The sequence below is a fragment of the Penicillium antarcticum genome (assembly GCF_028974205.1).
Source record: "Penicillium antarcticum strain IBT 31339 chromosome Unknown utg000006l_segment0_segment0, whole genome shotgun sequence".
Taxonomy (NCBI): Eukaryota; Fungi; Ascomycota; class Eurotiomycetes; order Eurotiales; family Aspergillaceae; genus Penicillium; species Penicillium antarcticum.
This window is the reverse complement of record NW_026695304.1, coordinates 1565158-1582930: the sequence shown is the minus strand read 5'-3', so window position 1 is coordinate 1582930 and position 17773 is coordinate 1565158. Positions and strand designations below refer to the sequence as shown.

Below are 17773 nucleotides of genomic sequence, written 5' to 3'. Positions count from 1 at the left end.
CTTAGAAATCCTGCTTCGCGGTGCCTACATTGTCACGTACACTACATTGTCGCGATGGGCGATCCACGCCCGATAAGGAAGCCAAGAGGGGATGTTAGAGTTCTGGATGGGACCGCTAGATCTTTTCAGGATGGAAGCTTGGCATCTCTGCATATTGTTCGTTGTTGACGCATGGAAGTATTGACGCTGCACGTTGCTGAAGTTAGGGGCATCAGTAATCAATTTCAGAGAAAGATTTCAATACGTGGATTTTTTGTTGGACACCACATTTCCACGCTGTTGTCCCTTCGTCACTGCGCATGGTATGAACATTACTGAGAAATATTGTGTCACCAGGTGACAACCCTAGAACCTTGTTGGACCTCAAAATATCCTCAATTCTTCTTGTAGTATCGGTTCTGACTGTCTGCGTTTCGGAAGGAATGAATTGAGCTAGAGCTGAGGGCAACACTGGTCACTGTGGCTTTTAGTTTGGAGAATTCACACGACAGATGACGCACGTCCCAATTTGATACAATAAGCTGTGCCAGTTGAATTCTAATTGTTTTGCTCAGGAGAGACAGGCCTGCGTTGATCTATAAACCGCCCCTCCGCTCGCCCCAGGGTGGAGCGGCTCAATCCGCCGCATTCCGCCACAGGTCAAAATCTCAATCAAATAGCCTAATGTGGTTTAGCGCCCCGCCAACTTCAAGTATCAATTGCAAAGACTTCCATTCGCATCACCTGATCTTGTACCTGAACCCACTACCTCGTTATCGCTGCTCTGGTTAGCTTGATGGACAAATGTCCGAGCGTTCTACGAAACCAGCACCCACAAAAGGTAATGATCCTTCTCTCTGTTAACGCGCGGTTCTAATCTTACAGATTGCCCAACGTGTCAAAGACGACGAATCAAGTGCGATCGAGGGCTTCCTGGGTGTTATAAATGCAGTAAGCGTAATTTGGAATGCCCAGGCTATGGGCTGAAGCTCAAATGGATCGAAGGGGTCGCCAGCCGAGGCAATCTGCGGGGCAGATCGATTCCTTCTGCAAACGCACCCAACAGTACATCAGCACCCTCGCATCGTTGGCCACATTCAAGTACAAACACAAATGACCATAACACGCACAATATCTCAATCGCCAAATGGTATGCCTCATCACATCCATGGCCTCTCTCGCCCTCTCATCTCCCAGCATCGCCTCTTTCTGAACGTTGCCTAGCACAGCCTCGCCCACTTCACGTGTCGCGGCTGGTTTCTTGGTTTAATGAACGCGTTGCACCTCGACTTGCATGGGTTCCTCACCAAAATGCGTGGCGACATATGATTCTGCCTATGGCTGAAAGTTCTGAGACGGTTCTCTCTTCTATTCTCGCTATTGCTGCTCATGATCTGGCATCTGAGTATCACCCAAACGATGTTGGGTCTCAAACATACCACCAGATGTCAAAAGCCTATCAAAATAAATCTCTGACTCTTCTCGCAAAGGAGTTGAACATTCTTTCCTCGTCGTCCGTCTTCCGGTCGGATGTGAGTACATCATCTGCGTTCACTCTTGCATCCGTGATCATTCTTTGCAACAATGAATTCATGCAACCGCAGGGAGCCGGATGGCGGGTCCATCTCGCAGCTGCAAGAGAGGTCATCATGGCAGCAAAAAGCAGATCACACACTTACAAACCATTGGCCAGTATTGAAGAGTTTCTCATGATTGAATTCTACGAAGCGTCAGTTTGGTCCAATCTCACGACTTTCGATGACTCGAATGAAGATATCAAGCCGTTTCCCCATAGCAACGAAAATGCAGTCTTCACCGATTTTGTCCGTGTCATCGATGAAATCACTCAAATAGAGCGTCTTAGGTTTCGGTCGCGGTCACAAAGTTTGCCTTATCATTTCGGGCCAACGCCGGCTATCATCTTGCAAATCAACTCTGCTCGAGATAGCATGATCCATCTTGCTGAAACTATCAACTTTCAGGACGAAGAAGACAGAAGAACTTTTAAGTTGGTGGTACTAATGTACTACCACGCAACTCTCATCTACAGCTGTCAAGCCCTAGGGGAACCACCCACCCAAGACTTCGATGCCCACAGTTCTCGCAACGAGATTCTCAAATATTTGCAATCGCTTTCCGGGATGCGGATTGATCTCTTTGCTCAAGATCTTGTTTGGCCACTGTTCATGGCAGGAACCGAACTTCGAGGCAACCCAGAAATACATCACCTCATTCGTGCCGGCTTTCGTTTGGTAATGCAATTCAGCCGCACTTTGGACAGAGCACGCGTCCTCTCATTCCTGGAGTCTTGGTGGAATGCCCCTGTGTCCTACGTGTCTTGGATTGACATGGCGCGATCGCAATATCGGGCTTCACATTGTGATTTTCTCTTGGTTTGAGATATCAGAGCAACGCATTAACGGAATAATAATATACTGCAGGATGTGAATAGTAAATTTCTCGCTGAGGAGTTGTTAGATGTTGCATCTCGGGGATGTGGTATGAACGCTTTATTTGTGAGGGTTGGACAGGTTGCTGGTGCGGTTTGGTCAGATAGGTTATGGTGTAAATATGAATGGTTCCCCAGACTTGTGTTGAGTTCTTTGTATACTGGTGCTTTGCCGGATGATCTTGAGTCTACTCTTGGACGAATTGATTGGGTACTTGTTGGTTTGCCTGCGGGAGTTTCGATTGATCTTGCTCTCGGGGAGAAGCCTGCATGTGATGCTTTTAGGGGTTTTCATTTGGTGTATCCGAGTCCTACGACTTGGAAGGTGGTTCGGTCTGTTCTTGTTGATATGCTTTGTGAATATGCCGGTAAGAAAATGGAGATTTTTTTCTCTTTCGCGGTGGGTGGAACGGGTTTGTCGAAGTTTTGAAGTTGGAGATCGGACGGAGACTCAATTGCAGGGGTTATTGGAAGTCAATCCTGCTTTGAAGTTTTGATCTTTCTTCGAAGCTGTCGTCGCTTCGGCTGGTAATGTGCCGGATAACGTCTTGTGAACAGGACACAGCAAGAAAGAGCGAGAAACCGAGAGCTGTGGGGATGATCAAGGACAAATGGATCCAGAAATGGATTCTCGAATGGCTGGGTACATCAAGTCTAGAGTCGTGAGATTTAGGGTCCCGTACAGCAGAGCCTCACGGGCCCACAGGTCAGATGTCAAAAGCTTAAGTCCACGTCGGCAATGAATGTTTCAAATTACTCAAGTCGAGTGAAAAACAACAGAAAAATGCATTAAAGTCATCCTCAAACACCCTAGCTATGACGTTGTTGAAGCCAACACTTTAAGAGCAGCAAAAATGGCCACCACAATGCATGGAAATGAAACACCACTCTATCCACGTATATCTCTCAACGGGGTTTCTCGCCGGCCTTTACATGAGAACGCGGTGTTTCACGTCCACGTTCCCATATCCACTTCCACACATGCGCGCACCAAACCAGATCGATTTGGCCTTCCATCTATGAACCCGAGACCGTAGCTTTGGGTTCAGGTGTTGGTCAACTCCGAGAATATTGTTGAAATTCTAGGGTTGCCAATAAATATGAATTTTGTAAGGATTGAAGTGGTCAGGATTCTGGGAGGGTGTGGTGATCCTGACAGCGTTTCCCAGGAGACGTACGCCTTGTTGACCCTGGCGCAGTTCCGTGGGAAGGAGACGAACTGGAACAGCAATCGAGTAAACAGGGCTTTACGCCTCTTGGGCCCAGCGAGCTTCGCGCAGGGGCATTTCCTCGCCGGCCTGCTCGCGGCTTCCGTCGATCTCGCGCTTCCAGGCGAAGTACTCGCCAAGACGGGTCTCAGCGTAGCTGGCATAGTCGAAGTCGATCTGGGAGATCTGGGCTTGGATGAGGGCCCACACACCCCTGTTCAATACTATTAGTAAAAAGTCTTTTTCCGGTTTTGTTTGACTGTCGTAAAAGCTCACCAGTAGAGACCGGGAATACCACGGAATCGGTCAACATCCTCATACAAGCGATCAACAATCTCGGCCTGCGACGAAGCATCGAGACCACGCTGCTGGCAGTAGCTTTTGGTGTATTCAGTAAGGAACTGACGGCGCACAGACTTAGTCGGCATCATGTTGTAATCGCAATCATAACCACCCCACTCAGCAAGGTGGTTAGAGATATCAAAGGCAGCAGGAGCAGGAACAGCGTATTCATAGTCGATAAAGTTAACCGGCGCGATACCGTCTTCGGAAATAGGCGCATTATCCTCACTAGGAAGAACGATAACGTTGGCGCAGAGGAGATCGCAGTGCGAGAAAACGAGCTAGATAACCCAAGCATTAGCCACAATCCACCCGAGAGCAATCGCAATCGCAGTCGCAGTTCCTTGATCGAATCTACATACCCCGTCTTCACCAATTCCCTTGCCATCATCCAGACGCTCAACAACCCACTGCAACTCCTTCTGCAGACTTAAGCGACGCGCACGCTGCTCAGGCGTAGTAATCGGCAGAGCCAGCACCCACTTCTGCAAAACAGCCCACATAGACGGACCACCACGACGGGGCTGGATTACAGTGATTTCATCATCGGACTGCGCAATCCCCGCATCGGCGTCCTTAATTGGGGCCGCGCCGCTACTGGGAAGGACGGCATGCCACTGCGCCAGACGGCGAGCAACGCCGCGCCAGATGGGTGGGGAGGCTATATCCAGGTGGCCGCAGGGCTTGCCGCGGATGAAGCGGTATAGCAGGCCGTTCTTGAAGCGGGCGAGGAGGGGTGGGGCCAGACCGCGACTGGCTAAGAGGGCGTGCGACTTGGTTTCTCCTAAGGAATAGATTCTACTTCAGCAAATGTCGCAATGGGCAATGGATGTAGATAAGGCGCAAGGGGCTTTTTTTTGAAAGTTGGGGGGGTTGGACTGTGGTTGTCCGGCGGGTGGGGATTTTTTTGCTCGTACTTTCGCGGTCTATGAGAATCTCTGTTCCGTTTCCGTACGCCCTCATCAGTACTGCCTCGTTGTCTATTTGTTCCTCCGTCAGGCCTGCCTTGGTGTTGATGATTTTGAGGAGCTGGATGGTGTTAACTTGGTTGTTCTTGATTCTTTTGGAGGGTCACAGTTGATCTGCGGGTCACCACACTGGGGAGACGTACGGTGTTCGTTATTCCGTCGGTGAAGCGCACGAATTGAATGTTGTTGCCAGGACCCTCCCAGTCGGGGTTGAGGGTCAGGATCAACCGCAGGGCTGAGGCCTGGGAGTCGGCATGGCTGTAGGAGAGGGGGATGTAGCGGAAATCCGGCGTGAGGTCGGTCTGATTCTCTGTCGAGCCCATGATGGCGGAGCGGAGAGCGGAGTAGGAAAGAGAGAGGGGGGGGAGTGGCGAGGAGTGTTAGAATGCTGTGAGGTGTGAAGTGTTCAATGGGTGTGCAAGGTTATAGGCAGCGCCTTCAGATCAATGACAATTTGTCTATAGCCAAGGGTTAGACAATCGCAAAGGCCAAAGGGGCTGGAGAGCAGTGGAAGTAACGTGGATTATGTATTAGGATATTAATAAAAAGTCAGGGGTGATATGAAAGAACGCTATGTCGATGGCGGGGAGGTTAACGAGACACGGAGGGGAGGTCTCGTGCTTCCGACCCATGATTGGAAGATGGGCTTCTACTGGGGCCCAAGGTACTTCATTCTTGCTGGATAAATGTACTGCCTGGCTGCAGTATTGAGTTTGGGATAGTTGGTGGTGGCGGGCTGAACTATTTACTGCTAGATACATGCATCTACAGACTCGAGTGACAACCTCGACGTCCACATGCACCTGTGTAGCCCAATCTATGTTTGTTGACCAGGTACCAAGCGGATCTGCTGTCACATGAAAGAGATTGCACACGTGCACGTGTGCTGATACAGCCCTAAGCCCTGTTTCCCCTTTGGGAATGGGCCCACAGTATTTGTCACAGAAACGGAAAACCCTTTCTGCTGCCCGACACCGAGACCCAATCAGCACTAGCGTCGAATGATCTCGACAGCATAAAAAGGGCTAGCTCTCCCGCGACTTCCATCCTTTTTCTTTTCTCTCCATCATCAGTAGTGGTTTACTATATCTATAGTAAATTACAACGGGGCTCCATCAAATATGGCTTGCTGAGGGTTATCCAATGGCTTCGGCCTGCGTGGGTTTTCTTCCGTTCCCGGCCCTGGAGAGTAAAGGCGTCTCTCTTTTTCCCAATCACTTTATGGCTATGCTAGGGTTTCCTTCTGGAATGCTCCATGGGTTTTAGCTGTGGAGAGGACGTTACATACAGCAATATCAATTTTACCTCTTCTCTCCCTATTTATTCCAGAATGCCCCACTCAACGCAAGTTAGTCCGTATTACGAACTCGTCCCGGCAGATGCAATGACTGTCATGGTGTACCTTCAATGCGTCAGCGAAAATTGCAGTAATTTGCACCCCTTCGCCACATAGATTTTCTCCAACAAGAAAATAACCAAGTTCTACTAATAACTTTTATACATTACGGGGTATGGTATTATCCATTTACCCTGGTCCATTACCAAGCGATCCATGTAAGCAGGCTACGTGAAAGGATGGTGGTGCAGTTTGCCGAGGTTATCCCCCTGGTGGTAAACTTCGCGCCTTAGTTGTTACATATAGGTGGGATACTCCCACTTCACAATTGTGCAACGGTTTAACAAACCATTACTCTGATGTTAGATGTCTCTCTTTAGCGAAATTGGGGAGCATACTGCGCCAGCTTCCACATTCGTATTGAATCCTACAATACGGGGGTGACCAAGCCTAGTCCAACAAGCTTCTTTGGCGCACGAGGCACTAAACTACCGCCCCGGCTTACTATTCTGTGTTATTTGACAACAAGTATCAAATGGTCCTCTATATTTCCTGAAATCGTAAGACGCTGCCGATAAAATGGGAAGCAAATAATTATCGGAGTGTCGTTTTGTATGATGTTTTCTGGCTATGCACAGCTTGAATCCACGAAACCAGAGAAGCGAAGGGATCGCCGAATCAATGACAAAATAATGTTTTCATTACCGAACCCCCTTCCTAAAAGAAAAGACAAAAACGATCAAAACATCCATGAGAACTACAACATGAGAGATACCACAAGGCAAGGCTGATTTTTCATGTTCTTTGGGTTATCAAGTCAATGGCTTCGATGAACCTCAGAAAAAAGCCTTTTATTTTCGACGTCTGATGCGGCTGGTAGTCTTTCCCAGTCACAGCGACAATGACGAGCTCGATAACGTATGATCGCCACTAGTATGTCGATTGTGATTATCAATTGAATGATCGTAGCTGCCCATGCCATTCCGAGAAAATTGCTGTTGGATTCAGCCGAGATACTAGGACTTCCGCTTCGGTTAAGCAAAGCAACATACTGCGTGCAAACTATGGTGGCAATAATTGAAGCAGCACTAAGAAAAAAGCAACTGGTCTGTTCATTTGATTAGCGCAAGACACCACTATTCTAGGTCAATTGTATGACTCTTACCACAGAAATGAGCAATTTTAGTTTAGATGGAGGTGTATCTGATAGAGAGGAGTCTGCGTAGCCTGGGTAGTTGGGTGGCGACTCGAGACCAGTCGTAAGGGACATGGTACCTCGAGGTTGCCAAATGTAGCGGATAGTAGTCAGGCAAAGCATGACTGATAACCCGACCATGCTTGTGCCAAGAATGAAAAATACGGACATAGCCTGGGTTGTTGGGGCCAATGCAGTAAAATCATCGCTCAAGTAGCTAGGCCAACCAACATCGGATATAGTACCGGCGGCTCCTATAGCTTCAAGAAAAGCTTGACCAGCGTCGAAGCTGAAAAGAGGGGTTTGATCGGAACAACCCGCTATGATTGTTTGAACCGTCTTTGCGTTAGAGTCCCCATTGACAATGCATTCCTTTTCGAAGCCGTAGCAATAGGACATCAAGTAGACGTTGAAAAAATCCGGTGTATCCTTGAAATCCAATTGCGATGTATTGATCTAGAGCATCATCTGTTAGTATACCTAGATAACAAATTGTCGGTGCTGCGGTCTTTAACCTTCAAAATCTCCGCGTATGGCAAAAATTGGCGCGAGCTCCCGGCGAACAAACATAGCAAAAGTAAGATAAGAGCTGTAAGAGAGGCAATATTCCCGAGAAGTGGGCGGAAACAGATCATTATGGGAAGCTTTCAGGGCTTTTTCGGCGATGTTTGAAAAAGTGGACAGTTGGGTCCTGTCGCTGGATGGCCTAACCAGGCTTTTTAGATTTGCCATTATTTGTTGTTCCAAGTATATCGACAAAACCACGAGTGAGGGCTTGGAGACTTGGAATGAACTCCATACCGGAGATACGGAATGCTATCACATATCAATCGTTCCGAGTACCTGGCTCACGGAAAACCCCTCTCCTGTCGATTGGTTCAAATATATAGAAACCTGCTGATCACAATTATGCACGGTCTGTTTGACTTTTTCAACCATTGGAATATCGTGGTCTTTCAAGTCAGAATTCACTTAGCCTTGGTTAATTCACGCGCATCACATACATGTAAGACACCTTGGAGCGGAATGTCGAGCAACCTGCTTTCGGCATTCTTGCAAGGTAGTAATTCCTGGATATAACCAAAGCAGTTGCCCGATTTGGCTATACTTCAAATAGGCCTACTTTTAGACCAAGGAAGTGTCTTTAGTTGAAAATTCTTTGGGGTCGGTAGGAAGGTGCTCATTTGCTCTTCTCACATTCCGTTGCCTATCTCTTGCTCTCTTTACTCCCAGTCAAAGATAGATCTCCAAAACTAAGTTTCTATCAATACGCCACTCAACCATTCCTTTGTCACTCCATCGGAGCTTAGAAGTCTCATTGCCTTTCGTTGTCGATGAAAGTTCGCCTTGGGAAGAAATCTGGTTTAGCGTTTCCGAAGATGGAGCCAGAGCACTGGGCTTCAAAGGCAGCCGTCACGGAAAAGGCGGAATCTCCCCTAATCGAGACTTCAATGGTGAGAACAGCTCATCAAAAATTCTAGAAAGGGACCTGGCCTCAAACTAACCAAACATATAGAAGATATCTCCTACTCTGAGCCTCTCGAGCCGCACCAGCGGATCAACTGTGTCTTCAAGCGCATCGACCGGAGGTAACTACCGACTAGTCGCGTCTCAAGACCTTTACAAAATGAAGGGACAGTCGCGTCATAGAAAACCTCACGTTACTCGCCATCAAAATTCTCAGCCCAGGCCGAAAGAGATGCACGTGGACACATCCTATCCTGTAGAGCACGAGCAGGATAATATGAGCGCCGGACAAGCAGTGTTGCGTGCCTCAAGCAATTCCAACGAATTTGCAGTGGCTTCTACAGCGCAAAGCGTACTTGCAATGTCTCCAGGTGGATGGGATGTTGAGACGGAGTCAGTCCAATCAAGTCAGGGAATCCGAGAGAACGATGGAAATAAATGTCGTTTTTACGCCGATAGGAAGGATGTCGAAAAGCCCAACTCGCCCTGTTAAATCGAGTCAAGAAACTCAAATAATTTCCATAGCAATACTTGCTGTACATTACTTCTGTTGTCTTGACTATCATTGGATACTAAATGCTTCAAACCCTGTTTGGTAATGCCTCAACAATAGTTCACATAAGGGAAAACAATTGGCTCAGGTGAGATCTCGGGTTGATATTTCATGGGGTGGCCTGAGGAATATACCAAAGCAAACATAGATTCTCAATGAGGAAGACGCATAAATACCGTAATTTACGCCGACTCATTTAAAGTAGATGATAGTCTTGCGTCTGTCGGGACGACTTCCTACTACGGACTAGCTTGCAGTGGGTAGGGCATTCTGGAATATAGAGGGAGAGAGAAGAGGTAAACCCGATTTCGAATCTTACTGTACCTTTTCGACTTGAATTTCCTTTGTCTTGGACAGATTGACGATTGCCATCCAAACCATACAATTGGCACGGAATAGTCAGTGCATGCTTTTGCATGTTAATTCTTAGCTTCAAGTCTTCTGGCTAATAAGCTTTGAACCGTCACTCTGGTGCGGAACCCACTGTAATTGGTTTCTTGCGATGATATCCACGGGTTCGTTAACAGAGCCTCATAGGCTCCTGAACTGATGATGTTTGTCTCACTACGGTCCATGCAAGCTACGATCTACATGTACTGTGGTCGAGAACCTCATTGTCATCACCGTCAATCCGTATATATTTTTATCATAAGGTGGCATCTCATAACTGCGAGGTCAATCATGCCCGACCAGCATTTCCAATCTGAATACGCTGCCCAGTCCACTTGTCGTCACTGCGCAACACAGGCCAGCTAGTACCATCAGCTTTGACCAGAGTCAACTCCAACTTGGTGCCCAGCACGCGGAAGCTCGACTGCTCGGGATCAATGGCCGCAAAGAGGCTGTATGTATCCTGGAAGCGCTTGTTGTCCGTCGTAGGAAGGTCGAGGACAATCGAGTTGGAAGAAAACTCGACTTGAGCACGCTCCTTGTCGATCTTCTTGAAGTACAGCGAGACGTTGACGGCGGTGGGGGTCTGGTAGAAATCGTTCCTGTAGATGGATAAACCTGGTCAGTCTGATACTGTCAAGGTGTATAAAGCCATAACATGGCCCAGTCGGTTGGGCTGTATGGATGTACGCACCTGACATGTTCCACCTTCTCTTCACCAGGGCCTTTGGTCTTGCCCACGAACATGTGCTTCGTCTTCTCTGTGCAACCAGGGATCTTCAGGAACTCGTCGAACTCGAGAACGCGGCGCTTGCAGCAGGACCAACCCTTGCTACCCTCATGGAAGACCGGCTGGCCGGGGTGGTGGATGCACTTCTCCTCATCGCGAGCGGTTGAGCCGGTGTAGGTGGCACCACAGCCTCTGCGACGACATGTCGCGTTAGCCGGGATCTCAACATCGGGATCATCCGACTCGGGCTCCTCGATGACTGGCTTTGCAGGGGGCGTCGAGGGGACCGTAGCGGGGATAGCAATAGGCGGGCGCTCGTTCTTCTTCTCGACGGCGACTGGAGGTGGTGCGGCAGCTTCCTCGGCCTTGGGCTCAGGCGCCGGGGTATCGTCGACGGTGGAATGCTTGCCGGTTGTGCATGGCGGGATAGCGAGGAACTCCTCAAAGGTGAGGACGCGGGGCTTGCAGCATTTCCAGCCTAAGAAATTAGTAGATGTCGGGTATAGGGTAGGGATGCAGCATAGCAGAGTGCGCGGGCGTAAGGACCAGTAATGACCCTCTCAAATAAAGCGAGGGGCACAGAGCTAAAGCTCCTCCAAGGTACTTAACTTACCTTTCTGTCCCTCGTGGAACACTGGGGGTCCGGGATGATACACGCACTCCTCCTCGGGGTCGGAGAAGGTCTTCCCACACGCTTTGTGAACACACTTGCCAGCCATGATGTATTGATGAAGAATGTCAAGACAGAAATTGTGGTTATGGCGCAGGTTGCCTAACGGGGTTTAGCGGGGAAGCTCGAATGTTCCATCGCGGAGAATGCCTGACCGCCGTCGCGACACGCCTCAAACTACATTGTGCTTTCTCTCGCTCGTCAGTTGTCGCTCGTAACTGTACTTCCGTCATGTTTCCCACACATGCCCTCCTCGGTTCCGCTCGCCTGACGCTGTTCACCCGCGCAGGCTGTGGCCTATGCGACACCGCCAAAAATACCGTCCTTCAGCTCCAAAAACGTCGATCTTTCGAGTACGTCGAGCAGGATATTATGGAACCGGGTAATAAGCAATGGAAGGATGTTTACGAGTTCGATGTGCCCGTGCTCCATGTCCAATCTAAGAACAATGGCTTGCCCAAGGCTGCTGATCTGTCCGACGCGAGGAAACTGTTCCATCGGTGGACGGAGCAGGAGGTCGAGCAGTCTGTTGAGGAGGCAGAGAAGCAGGAGTCATGATCGCAGTGAAACACTGGTCACATTGAAAATCGCATTGCATTATTTTGCTGCTGTCAATATCCCTGGGAAACACGCTGCCGGGATAGAGTGGCACGTCGCTGGAACTCCCTGATATACTATTCAAGCATATGGCTCCTGGTGAGCCCTTGCACCATCATAATACATTCTGCTTTCGCTGGAAGTCAACTTCACAGATGTCAAACATATACCCACGAGACTAGGCCAAATCTAGATCCGTAGTCTTGCATTGAGTACATGAAGCGTCAAATGAATCTCTTTGCCTTGATAAAGCATCTAAACGGAGTTAAACTTGCCTCGCTCGTCGATTTTTCGCTCGTCGATTTTATCCTACCGTAAAAGGTATGTTTATTCCGATGGAGTACATCTCATATGAGGCAGTCCGATATATATATATCGTCTGGAGATATAGTTTTTCGAAAATTACCTTGTCTTTTTTCTTCGAGGCCATGTTTGAACTTCTTAGTAAATTTAATAAAGAAAAATAAAAAAAAGAGCAATATGAGTTCACAGAATATCCCAAGATGGTCTGTTCAATATTATAGAGCCAGGCCTTGTATCAAGGATGAAGCCATAACATGTCCAGATTGGGAGGCGGTAAGGCAACGTCAACAGCAGGTTTCAATCTGCAAATCTCTCGAGATCTGGGGCAATCAGTGCAATTTGGCTGGCGTTTGCGAGTTTGGATTTGTTCTTGAATATCGGCGATCCCAACTTCTTGACGTTCGGTATTCCCTTTTTCAACATCCACCCACCGCGTGACGCGCCCACGACCCTTTCCCTTCTATTTCGAGTCGGCTTAGCGATTAAGAGTAGTATATCCAGGGATATACGGTGAGTTGGAAGCAATTTCGATCATAGCCGCTCGCGCAATAGCGATTCTCGCTTGGGTGTTGCGTTTACCCACGCGCAGCACTACGCGTCGACCTCCCGAGAGCCAGCGCTGGGCATAGCTGACGATCATGCAGCCAGATCGCAAAGGTCTCCCACATTTGTAACTGAGACTGACCTGCCTACAGTAAGTGCCGAATGCTTTTATGCAATCTCATGAATAAAGAATGTCCTGATCTGTTGTGTTCCGGTTATGCTGTCGTGACATGCGCCGACAAGCGCCGACATGCGCATGCACTCATATACGTTACACCACTAACATAACAGCTAGACCCCGTGATTAATATGAGTAAAAGCCAAGGGGAGACACTGCCGATGTCAGACAATCCGCCGGCTAGTGGAGAAGCAACGGCACCACCATCAGCCGTGTCATCAACTGGATCAACCATCTCGATGAATCACCTGGGACCCCCTTGTGTTCAATGCAAATCAAAGCACATACGCTGTGATCGATCAAAGCCTGGTAAATTCTAAATGTCTTTTGAAATAGCCAGTTATTAACATGCTGTATAGTATGCGCAGGATGCTCGAAGCTAACACGTGACTGCACATATCCTCCTAGGTGAGTCTTGCCTCTACTATTAATGATTGTCTGTTGACTAGCGATTATAGCCAAAATGGCACACCCAAAACTGATTCTCGACCGAAAACTATACCACAGCGTGATTCCCCGGTGGTGATTCGGTCCACTTCCCCCGATCCCAAGGCTACGGGCAAGCGTCAGCGAGACGAGAGCAGTGATACCGGGCCAAAGAGCAATGGCACATCCTTTTCAAGCCCTTTCAATCTAATTAAATCTGCCCAGAAACCAGCCGCAAAACGCGCAAAGTTGAATGCAGACAATGAAACAGAAATCCGGTGTCAATTGATCAACGACATCAATATCCAGAGAACAAATCATCGAAATATCACCTCCAATGATCTAAGAGACATCATTGCACTTCTGATTCAAGCCAAGAAGAAACGTAACCTTGACTCGCCCAGCGAGGAAGAAAAGGAACAGTGGCTCGAGCAAGATGAGCTCATGGAGCTTGCCGCCAACAAGATGGAAAGGGGTGGCCGATGCTCACGGGCAGCGTTGAGTCGCTGGGAACTATTTCTGACTGCTCCCATGGTGGAAGAAACAGACAAGAAAGATCTCGAGCGAGCCATTGCGGTTGAGGAATCTCACTCGGCCGTGTCAGTGGCCGCGCCATATAACTTTTTACAACTTCGCCGCCTTCTGCGGATTCTTCAAGACCCTGCTGCCTATGGTGTGGAAAACAACGCACCAGCCAAGACGTACTTGACGAGCATGGTCGCAGATGCCATTGCGAACAAGTGGGCATTGACCAGGGCCACACACAAAGCCATTGTGGATTTCCTTGATCCAGAGAAAGAGATAATTATCCCCGATCCGCCGCCGTTGAAGAAATCAACTGATGAACAAGGCGCACCCAAGCCCAAGAAGAAGGTCCTGCCTTCCTCCAAAACTCCCCAAACCTCCGCGCCTTCCTCACATGCCCATTCCACACAACTTCAGAAAGATCTCGCAGATGTTTCTGCTTCACCACCCACACCGTTTGTCATCACTCTGAAAGATTCACAGTCTACTCCTAACCTCAATATGCCGTCGTATTCCAAGTTCAGAGTTTCATCTGGAAACGCTTCCTCCCGACCCTCCTCACTCCAACCACAACAGCCACAGCAACCAAAGGAAACACAGCAACAAGCCTCAACCCAGCTCAAACCCGATACTCCAATAAAACTGATGAAAATATTCATGGAGCATGTTGCTCCTCTCGTGCCAATCTTCGATCTCGACGATTTGGACCGATTACTGAGAATGGCCTCGCTGCATGGTACCTTCGCATTCCGCGATGTTGATCCAACACTGGGTCTTTGCTTCGCCCTAGCTGCCCTGCAGTCTCGAGATCGTGCTCACTGGAAATCTCGGGAATGGTACAGGGGTGCTGAAGCCGAAATCAACACGGACGAAGTCAGCGAGAATTCAATTCTAGCCATTCAACGACGCATCCTCCAAGTCCTGTATCTCCAGATGATTGGAAATATTCATAGAGCCTGGAGTATTCTGTCTCTGGCCCTTGGTCTCGCAGAGGCAAACGGGATCCAAACTGTTGCCGGTGGTCCTCTCGCCGTGGACAGCACCTCCCAGCAGCGCGTGCGGGTGCTATGGCATTCTCTTTGGATGACGAGACTTAGTTTAGCTTCGCAAATGGGAATGAATTGGCAGTCCCTGGAGACACGCTACCCGGTGCCAATGCCGACTGATATTCCATCGGGATCGAAGGTAAGCAAAACGCAGCTTGCTGGGATCTCTTCTTTTTTCAATACTTCTCTCTCGCTTTACAAGCACGTGGAAGATATCCTATGCAACGACGAGCATCTGCGTTTGCGTATCGACGTATGCCCTTTTCGATCGCTGTTTACGGCAGACCTGTGTGATTTCTTTGAGCTTGACGGCAAGCTTTTGAAATGGAAGGAAGCTCTTCCTTATAATCTACACTGGGATGGAACGGGAGTCAGCCTGTCAATGGAGACTGACCCTGCTATTCGCCGTCTACGCGTTCTCATCCGCCTGCGATACCTATCCATTCGACTTCGAGTGTTCCGCCCGTTTCTGATCTTCTGCCTGCGCCTCTCCCATACATGCTCATGTGCATCCAACCCTTCTCATGCATACGCACCCGGCCCACACATTCTGACTGGCAAAGATGCCGGCTCTGTTGACTCGCCTGCTATCCTCGGTATTGTCCGTGATTCGACCCTGAAATGCCTTGCCGCAGCACAAGATATCATCAAAATTCTGACGGATCTCCATGGCAAAGGTATTGGCAAGGGAAACGATGACATCTTGAGGATCACCACCTCCTCGTACGAATGCCTCGACTACATCTATACCTCGGCCCTGATCTTGATTGCTTGTCGTGCAATCCCTTTCATTGTAAAGGGGGCCAGTGCAAACAAGTCGGTTTCCAGTATGAACGATCAAATACGCCAAGCGGATGTCCTCCTTCGCAATTACGAGGAGTCTTCTCAGCAGACTGACGAGCTTACTGGACGAACTCAACGCTGCCGCGAAATTCTTGACTTGCTGAAGGGTCAGATTGGGAGCGGGCCCATGGCACAGAACCCGAGCCTCTTCTCAGATATGCGGGTCTCGGTTGGCCAGCATGTTTGGAAGAGGCTCTACGACCGACTTGGACTCCAAGAAGAAGGCTCATTCCAGGAGGTCTCGTCCAGCAACAGCAGCGCGGGACGAAAGAACCTTTTTGCCTGGATAGAAAGTCTGCCCACTGACCTAGACGGCTGGGACCCGGCCAAGACACAGATCAATTAGGGATCTATGGCTCATTTATTGACCTGGTGACGATCTGACGGACAAATATCTTCAGTGTTATGTGACTTGGTGACCTCATCTCAATTTAGCTGTATCTTGTTCATTCTATTCTTACATATATCTATTTTTACCTCTTAGCCTAGGTCTGGACTACTATAATTACAACATGATGAAATTAATCTGAAATCCCGCATATTGAGTATCAACCGACACCTCGAGACATACTCAATCCTTCCAACCAGCTCGCTTGGCAATAAATTTAACAGCATAAACCAACCCCAGCAGAACCGGCACCTCAATAAGAGGCCCAACAGTCGCAGCAAGAGCCTGGTTACTATCAGCCCCAAACACCGCCACCGCAACAGCAATAGCCAACTCAAAGTTATTACTCGCAGCGGTAAAACTCTGCACAGTTGAAAGCCGATACCCAAATCCAAGCCGATAAGTAACAAAAAGCGTCGCGAAAAAGATAACAAGGAAATAAACAATCAAAGGCGCGGCAACCCGTACCACAGAAACAATCTGATGCACAACATGTCGACCCTGCGACGCAAACAACACCAAAATAGTGAATAGCAGCCCAATCAACGACCACGGACTAAGCCACTTCAGGAATGTATTGTCGTACCAAGTCGCTGAGATTCGGCGCAGCGTGAAGCGGGTGAGGATTGCTGCGCCGAGAGGGATACCGAGGAAGACAGCGACACTTTTGGCTGCTGTTGAGTACTCGAATGTCACTGGGTCACCGCTTATGACACTTATAAAGAATAGGCCCATTGGAGCGAAGAGGACCATTTGCAAGATTGAGTTTAGGGCTACTAGGATTGCGCAGTATTCGTTGTCGCCGCCTGCTAGGCCCGTCCAGACGAGAACCTGTAGAGATGGTATCAGTATATACTGTTTGCTTTGGCGTGACTGGGTGGGAACAGGAGCTTGAGATACTTACCATGGCGATGCATCGTGCTAGACCGACTACAATCAGTCCTTCTCGTAATTCTGGTTCGTCGGGTAGGAAGGCCCAGGCTAAGGCCAGCTAGAACAAGAGAAGACTTTTAGTAACGGGTTGGCTGTGACTGATATATGGGGTCGACATACCATGAGAAAAGGCGCAACGATCCAGTTGAGGACAAGACTAAAGGCCATCTGGATCCAGATATCCTTCGTTCGGAAAACATGGTGTAAAGATTCGAAGCGGACTTTGCAGAGGATAGGGTACATCATGACCAGAAGACCAACCGCTAGATGGCAACTTGTTAGCCTGGAGGATTAATATGGTGTAGATGGAGGTAAAACACACCGATAGGAATAGACACCCCAACAAATGTTCCTTTTTGAAGGGCCGGTCCTGTATTTGGAACAAAATTGCCCAGAATGATGCCGATTACCATGGCGAGGAAAATCCACAGTGCGAGGAACCGATCGAGGAGACCGAGACTTGAGAATGCTGATTTCTTTTCTTGGGGCTCATTGGGACAGAGGACTTCATGCTGTTTTTCGATATCGCCTGCTTTAGGCTGGTTGGTCTCTGGGGGTGTGTGATCTGTATTTTGCAGGGACGCCATATCGAATGTCGAGATTTGACGTTTATGCAGAGTAGTAATTATAAGGCGAAGGGGCACTCTCGGCGAGAAGTGTTCGTTCTACACCGACATGGTCGCGTGTTGCAAGTATAAAACTCT

The 17773-nt window shown here is 48.8% G+C and overlaps 8 protein-coding genes across 8 annotated transcripts; 4 read left to right on the top strand and 4 right to left on the bottom strand.

Annotated features, from left to right (window-relative positions):
- Positions 1-1304: 1304 nt before the first annotated feature.
- On the top strand, positions 1305-2378 carry N7508_006672 (uncharacterized protein; the record flags this gene model as incomplete). Its single annotated transcript, XM_058464738.1, has 1 exon — positions 1305-2378. The coding sequence occupies one exon, from the start codon at positions 1305-1307 to the stop codon at positions 2376-2378; it is 1074 nt and encodes a 357-aa protein (XP_058318591.1).
- Positions 2379-3675: 1297 nt separating this feature from the next.
- On the bottom strand, positions 3676-5269 carry N7508_006671 (putative ethanolamine kinase; the record flags this gene model as incomplete). Its single annotated transcript, XM_058464737.1, has 5 exons — positions 3676-3850; positions 3913-4259; positions 4341-4762; positions 4896-5007; positions 5090-5269. 5 exons carry the CDS (start codon positions 5267-5269, stop codon positions 3676-3678), a joined length of 1236 nt encoding a protein of 411 aa, XP_058318590.1.
- Positions 5270-7402: 2133 nt separating this feature from the next.
- Positions 7403-7876, bottom strand: N7508_006670 (uncharacterized protein; the record flags this gene model as incomplete). Its single annotated transcript, XM_058464736.1, has 2 exons — positions 7403-7423; positions 7448-7876. 2 exons carry the CDS (start codon positions 7874-7876, stop codon positions 7403-7405), a joined length of 450 nt encoding a protein of 149 aa, XP_058318589.1.
- Positions 7877-8856: 980 nt separating this feature from the next.
- On the top strand, positions 8857-9437 carry N7508_006669 (uncharacterized protein; the record flags this gene model as incomplete). Its single annotated transcript, XM_058464735.1, has 2 exons — positions 8857-8931; positions 8997-9437. The coding sequence occupies 2 exons, from the start codon at positions 8857-8859 to the stop codon at positions 9435-9437; spliced, it is 516 nt and encodes a 171-aa protein (XP_058318588.1).
- A 739-nt stretch (positions 9438-10176) lies between these two features.
- N7508_006668 (cysteine and histidine-rich domain-containing protein) lies at positions 10177-11357 on the bottom strand (the record flags this gene model as incomplete). Its single annotated transcript, XM_058464734.1, has 3 exons — positions 11231-11357; positions 10582-11095; positions 10177-10489 (listed from the first exon to the last, which is right to left on the bottom strand). The coding sequence occupies exons 1-3, from the start codon at positions 11334-11336 to the stop codon at positions 10177-10179; spliced, it is 933 nt and encodes a 310-aa protein (XP_058318587.1). The 5' UTR covers positions 11337-11357.
- A 161-nt stretch (positions 11358-11518) lies between these two features.
- On the top strand, positions 11519-11845 carry N7508_006667 (glutaredoxin family protein; the record flags this gene model as incomplete). Its single annotated transcript, XM_058464733.1, has 1 exon — positions 11519-11845. One exon carries the CDS (start codon positions 11519-11521, stop codon positions 11843-11845), a length of 327 nt encoding a protein of 108 aa, XP_058318586.1.
- Positions 11846-12387: 542 nt separating this feature from the next.
- On the top strand, positions 12388-16094 carry N7508_006666 (transcription factor domain-containing protein; the record flags this gene model as incomplete). The annotated part of the gene is made up of 7 exons (XM_058464732.1): positions 12388-12390; positions 12450-12460; positions 12521-12697; positions 12740-12881; positions 13022-13217; positions 13268-13316; positions 13367-16094. 7 exons carry the CDS (start codon positions 12388-12390, stop codon positions 16092-16094), a joined length of 3306 nt encoding a protein of 1101 aa, XP_058318585.1.
- A 225-nt stretch (positions 16095-16319) lies between these two features.
- On the bottom strand, positions 16320-17656 carry N7508_006665 (arsenic resistance protein; the record flags this gene model as incomplete). Its single annotated transcript, XM_058464731.1, has 4 exons — positions 16320-16967; positions 17041-17127; positions 17190-17332; positions 17392-17656. 4 exons carry the CDS (start codon positions 17654-17656, stop codon positions 16320-16322), a joined length of 1143 nt encoding a protein of 380 aa, XP_058318584.1.
- Between the last annotated feature and the right edge of the window lie 117 nt (positions 17657-17773).